The following is a 16,770-nucleotide window of genomic DNA, read 5'->3' as shown; positions in this document are numbered from 1 at the left end:
CGTCATTTCTGCCGGAGGCGGAATAGCCGGGTGGGCCAGGGGAGTCCGGGACCGGGTCCCTGCCCTGGGGCGGTGTCCGCATTCCGCGATGCTGCCGGCGGTGGCGATGGTGGCTGTGGCCGTGGCCGTGACTGTGGCTATGGCCGTGGCTGTCCCCGCGCTGCGACACCGCCTGGTCCGTTCGGCGCTGCGCCGCGCCGGGGGCCGGTACCGACGGCGGCTGGAGGCTCTGGGCAGCGACGTGCGGCTGAGCCAGGAGCGGCGGCTGCGGCGCCTGCTGCGCACCGGCACCGGCACCGGCACGGCCGGCGGTGAGCGCCGGGCTGCGGGAAGCGGGGCGGGAAGGGGTCGGTCCCACGGTTGTCTTTAACTTGTGCCTCTCCCGGCAGGCTGGGAAGAGTTCCAGCAGCGGCATCCCCTGGGGCAGCCGAGTCGGGAGGAAGCGCCGGGCGATGCGGTTCCCCCGCTGCGGCTCTGGGCTCTGCTCCCCGGCTGCTGGGACTGCGACCCTCGCCTGCAGGTACGAGGAGCGGCGGGCGCGATGGGCGCGGATCCCCGCAGGGTCTGCCTTCCTGACTCTCCCGTCCCCCGCAGGCGTCCCTGCTCTACCTGGATGTCCTCGGCACCGCCTTTCCACGGGCGCTGTCCCGCCGGCGCACGGCCCTGCTGCACTGGACCCCTGGCTGTCCCCGCGCCCCGGCGGGGTGGCCGCTGCCCACCCTGTACTGCACTCCGGCCGCAGCGGGCACCGTGCCCTCGCGAGGCGCTGCGCTGCGGCTGCAGCTGCTCTTTGCCCTGCGGCAGCGTGAGCTGCATGTGCTGGAGGCTGGGCTGGCAGCCGAGCTGCACGACGCGCTGCTGGCCCTGCGCACTGAATGGCCCCAATTGGCCCGGGAGCTGGCGCTGGGCAAGCTGAGCCCCCAGCCCGGGCTGCCCGAGAGGGTGCAGCGCCAGCTGCAGGCACTGCTGACCCCTGATGCTGCCCGGGCAGCTGAGCTCCGTGCTGAGTGTGCCCGTGGCTTCGAGGGCATCCTGCTGCGTCTGTGGCCGCAGCTGGAGGTGGTGGTGGTGAGGATGGTGCATGGTGCAGAGCGGCTGTACTGCAATTCCCTCCTCCAGGCTGAGTGCCAGGGGCTGCCCTTCTACTGCCCCTTCTACCAGGCAGCAGGAGGTGAGTGTTCCCCAGGCTGGTGTGTCCCCGTGGCCTGCCCTGGGTGCCCACAGGGAGCTGCTGCCATATGGCAGCACAGATCTCCCTGCCTCAGCAGATGCTGGTGCTTCTCTGTGCTGCATTCCCTTCCTGCAACCTGAAAACAGCTCAGTCCTGGCACCAGCAAAATCCTGCCCCTTGGGGAGGGATGAGACTTCTGTGGGCAAGGATATGGGAGTCTGAGGAGTCACATTGGCATATGCTGCCTCTACCCAGCCCTGCTTGGTGTAAACCTGTGGCCAGCAGAGCCCGAGCCCCGATTCCTGCTGTGCCCTGAGTGGGCTTTCTGCGAGTTCCTGCCCTGCCTGGCCAACAAGGAGCCACGGATGGTGCTGCTGGATGAGCTCTGGGAGGGATGCAAGTATGGGCTGGTTGTGACAGCCCAGCCAGGAGAGTACAGGTGCTTCCTCCCTGCTGTGCAGTCCTGGGGGGCTGCCTGCCCCAGCCCCATGCACCCATCTCCCCCTCACACTCTCCCTGCCCATGCAGGTGCCGTACTGGGGAGGTGCTGAAGGTGACTGGCTTCCACAAGCAATGTCCCGTGGTGGAACCTGTGCGCAGGTGAGGACACTGCTGTCCCTCCCTCACCTTGGGGAGCTGGGCTCGTGTACTGGCAGGGTCTTAGCAAGACGGTGCCAGTGACCCATCCTGTGTCTCTGCACTGCAGGGAGAGCCAGACTCTGAGTGTACGAGGGGAGGACATTCCTGAGGAGCAGTTCTGCCAGAGCCTGTGCCACACCTTGAGGACATGGCCAGGAGCTCGCCTGATTGACTATGTCTGTGTGGAGAGCAGCCTGCTGGGTGAGTTCCCCTGAGCTGCCCCATTCTCCCCCAAAAGTGTAGCTGGCACTGCATGGGACTCTGCAGCCCTGCTGTGTCTGGAGGGCTGGGAGCTGTGGGCAGCTCTAACATATTCATTGTACTGCTCCAGGTGACTTTTCGGGGCCCTGTGCCCCCCACTACGAGGTGTTCATGGAGCTGCAGGGCCTGCGGGACCTGTCAGAGGGGCAGCGCTACAAGGTGGGCAGGACCTGGGCTCTGCTCTGGGTCTGTGTGGGGTGGCTGGAGGACACTGGTATGGCAGCGTGGGACCAGCACAAGCAGCTGCCTTCTCTTTACAGCTGGACCAGTGTCTCCAGGAGGATTTCCCCATCTACAAATCCTTCCGCTTCAAGGGCAGCATTGGCCCCCTGCGCCTGCACCTGGTGAGGCCCGGGACCTTCACCCGGCTGCGGGAGGCACTGGGCTCCCCCAAGCCTATGCCCAGGGTCCTGCACGAAGAGCAGCTGCTGCAGCTCATCCAGGGATCAATCATCTCCTAGGGCAGCCTGGGAGTCCCCCAGACCTTCCACCCTGGGGTTTGCTTGGTGTGCTCCCTCTGAGGAGGGGCCATGTCCCTAGGGCGGGAGGGTGTGGGGACAAGGGTGCCCAGCCCCAGGGTTTGGCTGAGTGGAGTAAATGGAGACAGTGAGCTTGACCATGATACGTGGTGGAAGCAGTCACTGGTGAGCACCACTCAGTGCTGCCATGGGAATGGAGAAAGAGCTTGGCAGCATCACAGGGCAGTGTGATCCTGCAGCTGCAGTACCCCTTCACTCAGTGCCTTGGCAGCACCTACAGTCACAGTGGAGTGGGTGCCTGTGCCTTTCCTGAGGGACACACTGCACCACAGCTCATGGCTGAGGCAGACTGTTTAATGGAAGCCTCTGTGGGAGCAGGAGGAGCAGAAGAGCCGTGGCTCATCACTGAGCACTGGGGCCCTGTGGCATTTTGTCCCCTGGCAGGGACACTGTGGGCAGGGCTCAGGTGGCTGGTGGTGGCATGTGCCACAGAGCAGCCCCAGCTGGGCTTTAGTGCATGTCCACTGATTTAAGAATAAGCTCCAGTTGAGGGCTGCTTTTAATGTTTTAAAAACCAAATGCAAAATGAAGGAGGATTATCTTTTAAAAATAAATAAAGGACTGCACTCTGGGATTGATTTTTTAGACTATTATTTTTAATCTTCATTAAAGAGATTGCTCAAACAATCTGACTGCTCTAGGGGCTGAGGAGTTGCTGCTGTTCTCAGGGGTCCTGGGGAAGGGGAGGCCATGAATATTTAACCAGCTGAGTAGCCTCTGTGCTCTGGGGACACCAGGCTCTTTGTGCCTTTGAGGCACATGTGTACCATCAGGAGGGACTGGTCATTTCCTCTCCTGCTCATTAAGGGTTATTTCAAGGGCTGGCAAGGGTGTGTGGGGCACCTGCTGGGCCGCAGCTGCTGCTGGTGGGCAGCTGGGCTGTGGGCAGGAGGTGATGTCTTGAACAAGGCTCACACAAAGCAGAGCATCCCCCAGCACAGCCGAGACCCCCACCAGGGATAAACCTGGCTGAGGCCTATTCCCCATCTCTGCTGGAAGAAAGCTGGAGCTAAATTTTGCTCCAAGTCGAGCAGGATGAAGCTTTGCCTTGGGTTGGGAGCACAACAAAAGTCTTGAGCCGCCTGCCTGGCGGGTCCGTGTGGGGCCAGGGCTGCGCTGGGCGGCTCAACTCGCACCGCCGTGCCCGGGTACCACCCCGGTGGGAGGGGAGCTTGGTGGGGTGGTACCCGCTGGGCAGGGCCAGCCTGCTGAGTGCCCGGCTGGGTTTGGATGCCGGGCTGCAGGGTGCAAGGTCAATTTGAGTTCCCGGCTGCAGGGTGCAGCTTGTTTTGGGTGCAGGCTCATTTGTGCTGCTGGTACCAAGGCTAGAGGGTGCGGGTGCCCGGCTGAAGGGTGCCAGGGTGGGTTTCCGTGCCCGGCTGCAGGGTGCGGGCTCGGCCGGGGTCCCACCGGGATGAGGCGGCTGCTGGGCGGAGACCGGGGATGTCCCGGCGGTGGAAGGTGCCGGTGCCCGTCCGCCCGCCCCGCCGCTGCAGCCCGGGGCGAGGGGGCCGCGCCGTCCCCATCCCCATCCCCATCCCCATCCCCATCCCCATCCCCATCCCCATCCCCGCCGCGTCCCCGCCCCCGCCCGGCCCGTCCCCTCCTCCCGGCCGCGCCGCCTCCCGCCCGCTCCGCCACTGAGCCCGCAGCGGCGGCGGTGGCGGGCGCAGGCTCCGGGCGCCCCGGGGCCCCGCGGCGGCCGCTGCCCTGAGGCCGCGGGGGATGGCGGAGGGGCCCCGGGGCGCCCCGCCGCCGGGCTCGCCCCGCCCCGCCGCTCCGCTGCCCAACGGGCCCCGCGGCGGCGGCGGCGGCAGCCCCGGCTCGGGCTCAGGCAGCAGCAGCCGCGAGGACTCGGCGGAGCGGAGCCCCGCGCCCGCCGCGCCCCGGGCCAGCATCATGAAGGTGAGAGCCCCGCACCGGCAATGCACCGGCCCGGCCCCCCCGCGCCCCGGGCCCGGTCGGTACCTGCGCAGCGCTGGGGTGCCGAGCCGTGTCCCCCCGCGTTCCCCCGCACCGGCTCTCGGTTCTCCCTGTGTCCGTGGAGCGGCTCCGAGGAGCTGCAGAGCAGCCGCGTCCTTCCGCCCCGGCTCTGTCCGCCTCTCCTCGCTGCCCCTGTGCCCGTGGAGCGGCTCCGAGGAGCTGCAGAGCAGCCGCATCCCCGGGCGACCGAGGGTCGCCACCTGCCCGCGGTGCTGGTCACACCGGGACTGACACGGCGTCCCCGCGCCCTGCCCGGACCCAGGGTCCCTAAGAGCACAATCTGGCCCGGCCCGGCTCTGTGGAGTCTCCGTGGGTTGCCCTGCAAGTGCCATGGGCAGGCTGCAGCATCACCCACTCCTGCTCAGGACATCCCTGTGTTTCCGTGAGAAGATGCCCGCTCCCGCCCCTCGAGCAGCTTCTGCTCTCCCCTGCTCTCTCCTGACAAGCACCGAGCCTTGGGCCTGGCCTGACCAGCTTGCAGTCTGCTCCCAACACCTGGTGTCGGTTGTGCCGGGTCGTGGTGGGGCCGGGCTCCAGGGAGGGTCTCGGGGGTCTCGCACCTGGGTGGGCAGCGGATCACACGTGTCCTTTCCTAAATGAACCTTCTGATTGTGCTGATGCTGGCGGTACTCACTGACACAATAGGTCACGTCCGCCCGGGACTCTCCTCCCTGCTCCCGGCAGCCTATTTTAAGCTGGGATTGCTCCGGTGCTATTAATACCCCGTGAGGGGGCTGTTTCTGTGGTGCCCCAGCCCCGCTCTTCTGTCCCCAGCATCCAGTTTTCTGGATGGTGGTGTCAGGACCCCGAGTCCCTGCCCGTACCCGCCTGGGCTCTCGCTGCAAACTGTTGCGGGGGCGGCGGGGCTGTGCCCACGCGGTGACGGCACGGAGACCTGCCGGTGCTCCCGTGCAGCGGGAGGCTGCTGCCGGTGCGCCGTCTGTGCCCGCTTTCCTTGGGGACCTTGTCGGCATCTCCTGCTCCCCCCGGGGCGGACCAGCATCTTTCCTTGCCCAGGGACCATCCGCGGGCACCGCGGGCTGGCAGTGGTGAACCTCTCGCTTGCACCAGGGCGGGCACATTCCTGTCACCACCTGCGTCACCACGGGATTTGGCCTCACGTGAAGGTCAGGTGGCCCAGGGCCAACGCTGGCGGAGGAGGGTACTGGCCCGGGAGGGAGGTCAGACCTGGAGTGTCCCCAGCTTGCGCTGATCCGTTGTGCATCTCCGAGTCCATCCGGGGCCTGAGCGGCAGTGGGGGCACATGTGGAAAGAGCTGCCAGCTCTGTTATTTTTTGGGATTTCCAGAAAAGGCTGGGGGACTGAATATGAAAGTACGAGTCACTAGCTGTGTGGAGACAGGGGGTCCTGGGGCAGCGGGGTACGGAGCTGTCCCCTGCATTGTCCCTGTGCCCTGGCTGGAAGACCTGCTCCCTTCTTTCTTCCCAGGCGGGTTGTCCCGTGGGCTGGGAGGATGCTGGAGAGGGTCTTACGGGTACTGGATCTGTTCTTCCCTGCTGCAGGAGGTGTCCCTTCCCTAGTATTTTGCTGTTCTGTCCCCTGAGCCCCCTTCCCATCGTTCGCCAGCTCAGGAGCTGTGTGGTGCCTCTGCTGGGATCTGACTCCACGGCCCCTCGCCGGGGAGTGGCAGCTGGTGCCGAGGGGAGTGGATGTGTCAGTCGCTCTCTTCTTGGCAGGGAACAAACGACGGTAGAAAAGCCCTGACTGTGCCTGGTCTCCCACTGCCTCAGCTCCGAGGTTGCTGCCTGCCTGCCCCCCTGTGCACGCTGCCTAGCCTGGGATAGGGGTAGTGGGGAGACCCGGGACCTGAGGAATTGACCTGCAGATGAGTCACGTCACGGCCAGGCTGGAGGATAAAGGGACTGATGGGCCCTACTCCATCCCGTGCCTTGAGAGTGGGTTACATGGCCGGTAACAGTGGCCGTCACGTGGAGATTAGGGCATCAGCACTCACCAGGGCACTAATGCAGGAGATAATTGGCTGAAGAGGTGCTTAACACATGCTGCAGGGCTGGGCAGGGTAAGCAGCTGGACTGGAACGTGCCCTCCGTGCGAGCCCACGCTCACCACTGGCATCGCGGTCTGTGCTGTGCTCTGTAGGTAGGTAGCCGTGCCTGCCCTGCCAGCTCGGTGGCAGCGAGTGGGATCCCTGCTCCGGCCGGAGCTCTGCCCTCATCTGGGGGTGTTCCACGCTGTCATGGCCGTGGGGCTGCGTCCTCCCGACTCTCTGCTGTCTTATTCGCCACCTGCCTGCGCTCCTCCTGCACTTCGTGGGCTGTTCCCCCGGTTGAAGAGCGCTTGGAACAGCCTGTGAAGGGGCTGCCAGCGAGCAGAGGCTCTTCCCTGCCGGTCCCCAGGCTGCACTGAGGGGCGGAGGGCAGCTGCAGGCGGGGGGACTCCTCGCACCCCCTGCTCGCCCGTGCACAGGGAGAAGCAGAGGTGTGTGCTGCAGGGCGCTCTTGGGTGTGTGCCAAACATCTGCATCCTAAGGTGCTGCAGCGGGCACCCCTTCCCTATCTAAGCATGGGAAAACGGGGGTCTGCAGGGTTCGGGCTGAGCCGGGGTGGTCGGGGGAGCGGCGGGGGTGGTGCCGGTGGGTGTATCTGGCCGCCTGCAGCGGGCACAGCTGGAAGCAGGTCTCTGGCGCTGGGTGCGCGCAGCCCCCCCGCCCGTGTTTCCTTTCCGGATGGATTTCCTGTTTTCAGCTGTGGGGCCCGGTGCGGAGCCGCGCGGGTGGGTGCGCCGGGCGGGGAGCGGGTCCGCGGAGGGGCGGGGGTCCTGCCGGGGGAAGGAGGTGCAGCCCTCTGTGCCCATGGCCCCGCGGCGAGCTGGGGGGCTGGGGCTACCTGTCAGTGGGCGCTCAGATTGCAGCATGCAAGAAGCATTCGGCGTCGAGTCCTTCCCCGCGGGGCTGGCCGGTGGCGTGACCTGCCGCTGAGCGCCTGCCGACCCGGGATGGCTGGCACCGAGGCAGGGTCTTGGAGCTCGGCCAGCTCCCTGGAGCAATCTGGCAGCGAGAAGATGCAAACAACCACCACATCCGAGCTCCAGGATAGTATGATATGCCTGGCTCTAACACGGGGCTGAGGGTTGGTGCTGGTTCCTCTTCCCTTGGGTCGTTGTGTCCCGGGCATCTCTGGAGGATTCCCCATCCCCTGGAGAAACTGCACATCCGTTTGTGCGGCTTATCCCGAATGCCCTTGGCTGTGGCTGCCTGACCCCGTGGGGCAGATCCTGACCCTCCAGGATCAGGCACAGGTCAGGGATGTGCTTGCACAGGTGCAGCCCCGTGCAAGAGCTGTGGAAGCTCTGGGGATGCTGGAGGGGAGCAACCCCTCACCTCCAACCTGGGCAGCTGAGCAGAACCCGCCTCTGACAGAGACACCACCAGATTAGAGGTGACTCACCATAATCTTGAAGAAGTGGATTAAATCTCCTCCTACTGTGCTACTTAATGAAATCCATCCCATAATATACTCCTGGTCCTGCTGTTCCCCCTTATCCCCTGACCCTGCCAGCCCTGTGGCAGCTGGGTCCCCCCTCCCTGTAGTAAGGCAGTACATAGGGTGGGCATGAGGTCTGGCAGAAAACAGCCCATCCCTCATGACCCTGCACTCTCTGGGACAGAGCCATGGCCGTGGTTGTCCCCAGGATGTGGCACTGGCAGGGGCTGTCCTGCTCTGCTCCTCACAGAAGAGTGGGGGGTCTGTCTTGGGCTCCCCAGGAGCAGCTCTGCTCTTGCATCACATAAGTCTCTTTTCCTCTGGTGTCCCCAGCCCAAGGAGGCAGGGGCTGTGCTGGGCTGCTGGCGCATGGCTGTGCCTGTGAGGGTGAGCAAGCAGTGGGGAAGGATCCAGCTCAGGGCCAGGAGCAGGAAGGAAGGAAGGAAAGCAGAGTTAAAATAAGCCAGGCAGTGAGCTGTGAGGGAAGCCAGGACTGGAGCTGGCTCCCAGCCCCCAGGAGAGGGGCAGACTGTGTGGGCTGTGCTCGGCGTGGTGCTGGGGCACCCTGGGGTGGTGCTGTGCACCGCTTTGGGCTGGGGCAGGGGAGCCATGGGGCAGGAGGGTGCTGGGGACTGGTGGGGCGTGTGCTGCCTGGCTGTCCCTGATGGCTCTGCCCCTTTCCCACCCTGGCAGGATGGCTCCCGGCAGCGGCCGCCGCACAAGAAGAAGACAGTGTCCTTCAGCTCCATGCCCAATGACCGCAAGATCAACAGCACAGCTGCCTGCATCTCCCTCATGCTGGAGGGCTGTGAGCTGAAGAAGGTGCGCTCCAACTCCCGCATGTACAGCCGCTTCTTCGTGCTGGATGCCGACATGCGCTCCGTGCGCTGGGAGCCCTCCAAGAAGGACTCCGAGAAGGCCAAGATTGAGATCAAATCGGTCAAAGAGGTGCGTGTGGGCAAGAAGACGCCTGTCCTGCGCAGCAATGGCCTCTCCGACCAGTTCCCGGACGAGTGCGCCTTCTCCATCATCTACGGAGACAACTACGAGTCCCTGGACCTGGTGGCCAGCTCAGCAGATGTGGTGAGTGCCTGGGTGATGGGGCTGCGCTATCTGGTGTCCTATGGAAAGCACAGCCCTGAGGCGCCCGGGACTGGCCACCCCAGCCTGAGGACGTCGTGGATCTCCTCTGTCTTCGATCTTGCTGACCTGGAGAAGTCTGGCCGTATCCCTGTGTCCCGGGCTGTGCAGCTGATCAAAGCACTCAACCCTGGCATGAAGACCTCCACCATCGAGCTGAAGTTCAAGGAGCTGCAGAAGGCCAGTGAGCGTCCTGGCACAGAGGTGGCCTGTGACCTCTTTGTGGAGGCCTATTGCGAGCTCTGCACCCGCCCTGAGATCTTTTTCCTGCTGGTCCAGTTCTCCAGCAACAAGGAGTACCTGGGTGTGAAAGACCTGCTGATGTTCCTGGAGGTAGAGCAGGGCATGGAGGGGGTGACAGAGGAGAAGTGCTTGGAGATTGTCAGCAAGTACGAGCCCTCCAAGGAGGGCCGGGAGAAAGGCTACCTGGCCATCGACGGCTTCACGCGTTACCTGCTCTCTGCTGACTGCTCCATCTTTGACCCGCAGCACCGCAAGGTCTGCCAGGACATGGCGCAGCCCCTCTCCCACTACTACATCAGCTCTGCCCACAGCGCCTGCCTGCTGGAGGACAACTTCTGGGGCCGCTCAGACATCAGCGGCTACATCAGTGCCCTGGGTCTGGGCTGCCGCAGCATCGAGCTGGTGCTGTGGGACGGCCCTGAGGGCGAGCCCGTGGTCTACACCAGCCCCTCAGCTGCCTCCTGCGTGCCCTTCCGAGCCGTGGTGGGGCTGATCGACCAGCACGCCTTCACTGCCTCCGCCTACCCCCTCATCCTCTGCCTGGTGGTGCGCTGCTCGGCCCCCCAGCAGCGGCTGGCTGCCCAGTGCCTGCGCAAGACGCTGGGGGAGAAGCTGTACCTGGAGCCCCCCAACCCCGTGGCGTCCTACCTGCCCTCCCCGGAGGAGCTCAAGGGCCGCATCCTCATCAAGGGCAAGAAGCTGCCACCCACCTGCGAGGACAGCGAGGGGGAGGTGTCGGATGAGGAGGAAGGCTGGGAGCTGGCGCGGCGACTGGGCCAGGAGGACCGGGAGGCACCGGAGGGGGGTGGGCTGCGGCGGGTGCGCCTCAGCCGGGAGCTCTCGGAGCTGGTGAGCCTCTGCCAGGCAGTCCCCTTCCAGGACTTTGAGAGCTCCAGACGTGGGCAACGCTACTGGGAGATGTGCTCCTTCAGCGAGGTGGAGGCGGGGCGCTTCGCCAACGAGTGCCCGGCTGAACTGGTCAGCTACAACAAGCGGTTCCTGTCCCGCATCTACCCCAGCCCCATGCGCATCGACGCCAGCAACATGAACCCCCAGGATTTCTGGAAGTGCGGCTGCCAGATGGTGGCTATGAACTACCAGACACCGGGGCTCATGATGGACCTGAATGCGGGCTGGTTCCGGCAGAACGGGGCCTGTGGCTACGTGCTCCGCCCGGCCATCATGCGGGAGGAGGTTTCCTACTTCAGTGCCAACGCCAAGGACTCCCTGCCCGGGGTGCCTGCCCAGCTCCTGCACCTCAAGGTCATCAGCGGGCAGAACCTGCCCAAGCCCAAGGGCTCGGGGGCCAAGGGGGAGGTGGTGGAGCCCTATGTCTGTGCTGAAATCCATGGAATTCCGGCCGACTGCGCTGAGCACCGCACCAAGACAGCCCTGCAGAGCGGGGACAACCCCATCTTCGACGAGAGCCTGGAGTTCCAGATCAACCTGCCAGAGCTGGCCGTCCTGCGCTTCGTTGTGCTGGACGATGACTACATCGGGGACGAGTTCATTGCCCAGTACACCATCCCCTTTGAGTGCCTGCAGCCCGGCTACCGCCACGTCCCCCTGCAGTCGCTGGCCGGGGAGCCCCTGCCCCATGCCACCCTCTTTGTGCACGTGGCCATCACCGACCGCCGTGGCGGGGGCAAGGGGCACCGCCGGGGGCTGGCGGGGCGCCGGGGCCGCCGGGTGCGGGAGTACACTTCCACCAAGGCCACTGGCATCAAAGCCATCGATGAAGTCTTCCGGACGGCCACCCAGCCGCTGCGGGAGGCCACTGACCTGCGGGAGAATGTACAGGTACGGGCTCTGCAGGGAACCTGGTTTCTGCAGAGGAGGATGGGGCTGGACTGAGAGGGGTGGGGAGCCAGACTGTTCCCCTTTTCCTGGGGGATGTGAGCGAGGAGCTTTACCTGGAGCAGAGAGCTGTGGGAAATGGGGGTGTTCCTGTGTTGGGGGGCTCCTGGGGGGTCCTCTCAGCTGAACTTCTGACACTGGACACTGGTCTCTGCAGAATGCGCTGGTGTCCTTCAAGGAGCTGTGTGGGCTGACACCCGCTGCCAACATGAAGCAGTGCATCCTGACGGTGTCCACGTGGCTGCTGCACAGTGACAGTGCACCCAGTGTCACCCTCAACCTGGCAGAGCAGTACCCCCCCATGGAGGCCCAGGGCCCCATCCCCGACCTGCTGCGCAAGGTCCTCACTGCCTATGAGACGGTAAGTGCCATCCTGACAGGGCTCTGCCCCTTGGGGAGGCTCTCTGGGGTCAGTGGCACTGGGACCAGCACACTATGGTGGTGCAGGTTTTATGGGATGAACCTGGGTAGTTTTTGTGGGATGAACCTGAGTAGGTGTTGTGGGATGGATAAGAAGGTCCAAGGATGGGGAACTCTGAACTCACTGTACCATCCTGGGGCAGGGGAAGGTGAGTAGCCAGGGAGCTGCATGAGGGCTGCCCAGGGAGGAATCTTGCCAAGGCACCAGCTTGCTCAGATCAGTCTGACTCTCAGACACTGCAGCCCCTGTGCCTGCACTGCCTGTCCCCTGCTGTGGTCCCACCAGGTGGGAGAAATCCCATTAATAGCCACAGCCAGAGCTGCTTCCTTCTTTTGTGTTGAAGGGAACCTGGCCATTGGCCAGGTGCTGGTCACCCCATACCCGGCTGTATGTAGTGAGATGGGAAGGGCCAGACCCCAGGCACTGTGCTGGTGCAGGAGGCAGCCCCTGATGAGCCTCCCCATCCACTTGGCCAGGGGGACACAGGGCCAGGGTTGCCCAGCTCCTCATGCTGCTCCTCTCCCTAGATGATCCAGACTAGCCGGACGCTGATCGAGTCTGCAGATGCCGTGTATGGGAAGCTCATCCAGGCACAGCAGGCAGGTGGGTCCTAGAGGGCAGCCCCAGCTCTGTGTGGCTCTGGCTGTGGACTCAGGCATGTCCTGGAGCTCGGGGCTTCCTGCACTGGGGCAGGGCGTGGGTGGGTGGGCTGCAGAGCTGTGTGCCAAGGAGCAAGCGGAGTGGGGGAGGCTGATGAGGAAGCGGGGAAGAGTCATTAGCTGTCAAACGCCAGAACATAATTAGTGCCAGAAATAACAGGCTGGGGCTGACGGCAGAAATGGCAACTGAGTGTTAAGACTTCCCAAACACATGGCAGAACCCACACAGGCAGGTGCTGCTGCTGCCTGCCCTGGTCCTCCCTGCAGGTGCCCCCACTCTGTGGCAGCTGCCTGGACCTCTGGTCCCACTCCAGGCCTCGATGGCTGAGTGGCCCATCTGTTGGCTGGGACCCCACAGGGATAGCCCCACCAGCTGCAGGCGCTTCTCCCTGTGGGGCTGGGAGTGTGTCAGGAGATAGAGGGGCTGGGGAAGAAGGAGGAAGCCCTGCTCTGCTGTCCCCACCATGCCAGCCTTGCTGCCAGCAGCCATGTTTGTTCCCTGCCTACGCAGCAGACGGAAATCTCCCCGAGCTCTTGGCTCAGCTCTGCCACTGCTGCGAGTGCTGGGGGAGTGGAGCAGTGGGGCACAAGCTGCAGGGCACAGATTGGTGCTGTTCCCTCCTGTCCTGCTCTGGCTGCTGCACTGGAGTGCTGCAGAGTGATTCTGGGGTGTGCAGCTGCTCAGGGGGGGTGGCAGGCAGAAATTTGGCAGCTCCATCCTCCACCCCCATGCCCTGATGCTGCCTGTCCCTGCCTTCACCCTGGGGGTGCTGTGGACAAGCCCCTGTGGTGGCAGCACAGGCGGTACCGGGCTGGCAGGAGCGGGGGGTCCGGGAGCTGCGGCGGGGCCGTGGGTGCTGGTGATTGGCAGCGCGAGGGCGGCTCAGCTGCGTGGGAGCTCTCGCGTGGGCCCGGAGCCGCTGCTGCGTCAGGAGGGGTAAATATAGCACCCACTCACGGGGATGGCACGTGGGGCACAGCCACGGGGCCCGCGCTCCTGTGGGGGGTCTGGTGGCCCTGCTCTGACTCCCCCCAGATGTGTATGGAGTGCAAGAGTTGTGCCTCTGCCCGGGGGTTTTCACTGCCCTTCCAGACCTCGTGGTCTCTGGGTCCAGAACAGCCACAGGCTGCAGCTGACAGTGGTGCTGGGATGTTGGGGGTTCCGTTGGCCCATCATTTAAGGCAGGGAGGCTTCTCGAGGCTGCTGGGGCAGTGGGGAGCCCACGCAGCCTGCAACCCCATGGTGGGCAAAGGGCATTCCTCTGGTTTGGTCCCTGTTGGTCACGGGTGGTGGCTGTCCCTGTGCCAACATCCCTGCACCCACTGAGCACCTCTATCACCAATGCAGGGATGGATTTCCACAAGGAGCTGCACCGCATCGAGACCAAGGAAGGGCTGCGGGGCCGCAAGCTGCAGAAGGCGCTGGAGAGCTTCGCCTGGAACATCACTGTCCTCAAGGTGAGGGCCAGGGCTGCGGGGACACACCTGCCCAGCCCTGCCCTGTCACCCTCCTGCCTCCACCCTAACACACCCCCCGCCTCTCCTCCCTGCAGGGCCAGGCTGACCTCCTCAAGCACGCCAAGGCGGAGGCACTGGACAACCTGTGGCAGATCCACAATGCGGGACAGTCCTGCGGCATCGGCAGGAACGGGTCAGCCTCGCCGGAGCCCTCTCGGCTGCAAACCCCCCTGGAGCCCATCCCTGAGACAGATGGAGGTGGTGACACAGCGTCCTGCTGACCCCGGTCTGGGGCTCGGGGCCCGGACTGAGCACCTCTGGCTGCAGGGGCTGGGAGCAGGGAGCCCCAGCCTGCCTGGGGAACGTGTGTGAGGCTGGGTGCCTGTGCTCTGCCGTGTGGAGGGGCTTGCACCAGAATTCAGTGGAGAGGTTGGGGAGAGATGTCCTGCTCCCTCTTGCCCCATCAAGCTCCCAGAGGACTCATCCATCCTCCCATCTGCTTCTGGAACCAGTACTCTGCCAAGAGGCCAGTGGGGATGCTGATACTCCAGTGCCCATGTACATGTACCCCCAGCCTGCTGTGCCAGATGCCACTTGGAAAAGCAGCCCCAGGTCTGGGCTCCTGCCCACCCTGCCTTGGGCTTCAGGTTTGGCCTTCACCAGTCCTGGGGAATACCTGGCTGGCAGGAAGGATCCTGGCTGGTCCTGTCACCTCCATAGCATCCCTGGGGTCCCCACTATACAGAGGGGCTGGGAGGCTCTCTGGTGCAACAGAAGGGGGCCAGTATGTCCCTGAACAGCAGTATGTGGCTTCTGGAATTAGGGACACGTTTGGGTTCAGCACAAGCAAAGGCTGGAGGTGGGCTGGGGTTGGGCTGGGACTTTGAAATGTTATAAAGAGTGCAAGACCCTCCCTAGTGCCCTGTGGCTCCCTCTGTTCCAGGCACAGGACTAAGATGGGATGGTCATCAAAGGGGATGGAGGGTGGCACTGGATACAAGATGCTGGTGGCACTATCCCTCCCTGGCACCAGCCAAGCGCAGAGTGACGGCTCCCCACGTCAGTCAGGGAGCTATACAGCTGCTGGCACCCCTTTGTTCAGGGGGTTAATTAGCCTAATGGGGCTCTGAGCAGCGGCCCCGCGCACCGCGCTGCTGTCGGAGCCGGCCAGCGCTGACCTTCAGCCCCTTTGTGCCAGCCCAGCAGCTCAGCCCATGGGCAATTACCGCCTCATTAGTGCCAGGCGCCCCGTCCAGTGAGTCCCCTCACAATGGGGAGCTGCAAATGAGGGGAAAGGCCTGGATGGTCTCCGAGCTACCGGCCACAGCGCTCCCACGTCTCCCAGAGACCAGCTGCTCCCGCTGCCCCAGCGGTATTTTTGGCAGCACTATTGTGCTGGGCCCTATAAAGTGGCGGTGGCAGTGCAGGGTGCTGCGCTGTCGGCTGCCCGATGGGACATGCCCCAGAGCCGCTCGGCCACCTGAAGAGCCCAGGAAGGATGGAGGTGCCCAACACCAAGGTGGGGCTGGGGTGCTGCAGCCCCTGGGGACAAGAGAACAGCGATGGGTGGGAGGTCAGAATGTAGGGCTGGGGGTGTGGGAGGGCCTGGCTGGTTTCTTGGGAAGCTCCAAGTGTGCAGCAAATCCCCGGGATTCCCTGACTGCAGCCGGCAGCTGATGAGGGGACGGTTTGGGAGGGAGCTGGGCACGCAATGCCTGCAGCTGGGTGCATTCACTGCTTGTCCCGTGGCACTGGACAGCGAGAGGAGGGTGTTTGCCACGGCTGTTGTGTGCCAGAGCAGGACAGGGGTGCGGTGAGGACACATCTGGCTGCTGGTTGGAACACAGGTGAGAGTGCTGGCCATGCCCCAGGGCAGTGAAAGGTGACGCTCCAGCTGCACCTCGGGTGTGGGGCTGGGTCTCTGCGGCAACAGCCAGGGCAGGGGGGAATTGATGCTCCGGTGAGCACGGCAGGGAGGCTGTGCAGTCTCCCCCTCTCTGCCCGGCCGCTGCCCTGCACTAACGCTGCCCGTTGCTCCGGCAGCCCCGGCGAGCTGCCTGCCTCCTGCTGCTGCTCCTCTTCTGCTCCCTGGCTGCTGCCCGGCAGAACCTGCCCCACTGCTGCCGGCAGAAAACCTGCTCCTGCCGTGTCTACGACCTCCTGCACGGCATGGGCAACCACGCCGCTGGCATCCTCACCCTGGGCAAGAGGAAGAGCGTCCCCCTGGCCTTCCAGAGCCGTCTGTACCGCCTGCTCCATGGCTCCGGCAACCACGCTGCGGGCATCCTCACAATGGGCAAGCGCGGGCAGCACCCTGGCACCGCCTGCCACGACACGCCGGGCTGCCCTGCGGGCACGGTGGCCCAGCCGACAGCGGAGCCGCGAGGTGCTGACACCGGCCCCCACGGCTCCAGGGAGTGCCAGGGACACTCGGGGAAGGACCTGAGCACGAGCCAGGCCCAGGCAGCTTCAAGGAGCTTTTACTGAATGGGATGGAGGCAGCGGGACAGAGAGGGGATCCCTGGCAGGATGGACTCCGCGGACACACGGCGGAGCTGAGTGTAAATAACACTTTTAAATACCTCCTCCCAGCCCTGGCCCTGGCCCCGCCTGCTCAGGGCACCGCGGGCACCGCGGCCTTTTACAATAAATGGTAGCCTGATGTCACCCGGCTCTGTTGTCTGTGTGGGGAGGGCGCAGCTCAGCGCCGGGGCAGCGGTCGGAGCAAGTGCGTTCCTCTGCGGGACCTGCACTGGGGCGTGTGCGGGACCAGCTGCTGGGCGCAGTACCAGGACAAAGGTTCACCGAGGTGCGGCGCCTCCTCCTCGTGAGCCCGGGAGCGCCGGGGGAGAGCGGGTCCCGGTGCCTCCCGGTACGCCAGCTCCTATGCCCAGCGGGTCCCGGTGCCTCCCGGTACGGCGGCTCCAGGGCAGAG

The 16,770-nt window shown here is 64.6% G+C and overlaps 1 protein-coding gene across 1 annotated transcript; it reads left to right on the top strand.

Moving 5' to 3' along the window:
* Positions 1-3: 3 nt before the first annotated feature.
* On the top strand, positions 4-16,468 carry LOC306812856 (inactive phospholipase C-like protein 2). The gene is made up of 12 exons (XM_079327750.1): positions 4-311; positions 390-520; positions 595-1,171; positions 1,427-1,610; positions 1,700-1,771; positions 1,878-2,011; positions 2,142-2,230; positions 8,751-11,240; positions 11,455-11,658; positions 12,246-12,321; positions 13,726-13,835; positions 15,879-16,468. Exons 1-12 carry the CDS (start codon positions 89-91, stop codon positions 16,320-16,322), a joined length of 4,734 nt encoding a protein of 1,577 aa, XP_079183876.1. The 5' UTR covers positions 4-88; the 3' UTR covers positions 16,323-16,468.
* Positions 16,469-16,770: the final 302 nt, after the last annotated feature.

Source organism: Erithacus rubecula (assembly GCF_903797595.1).
Source record: "Erithacus rubecula genome assembly, chromosome: 27".
Taxonomy (NCBI): Eukaryota; Metazoa; Chordata; class Aves; order Passeriformes; family Muscicapidae; genus Erithacus; species Erithacus rubecula.
The sequence above is the reverse complement of the archived record's forward strand: the minus strand, read 5'-3'. Positions and strand labels throughout refer to the sequence as shown.

Bases quoted from the DNA above. Each gene is read 5' to 3' on its own strand.
- LOC306812856 (XM_079327750.1), top strand. From the start codon at position 89: ATGCTGCCGGCGGTGGCGATGGTGGCTGTGGCCGTGGCCGTGACTGTG. The intron at 1,772-1,877 runs GTGAGGACACTG...TCTGCACTGCAG, and splicing joins GTGGTGGAACCTGTGCGCAG to GGAGAGCCAGACTCTGAGTG. The intron at 12,322-13,725 runs GTGGGTCCTAGA...TCACCAATGCAG, and splicing joins CATCCAGGCACAGCAGGCAG to GGATGGATTTCCACAAGGAG.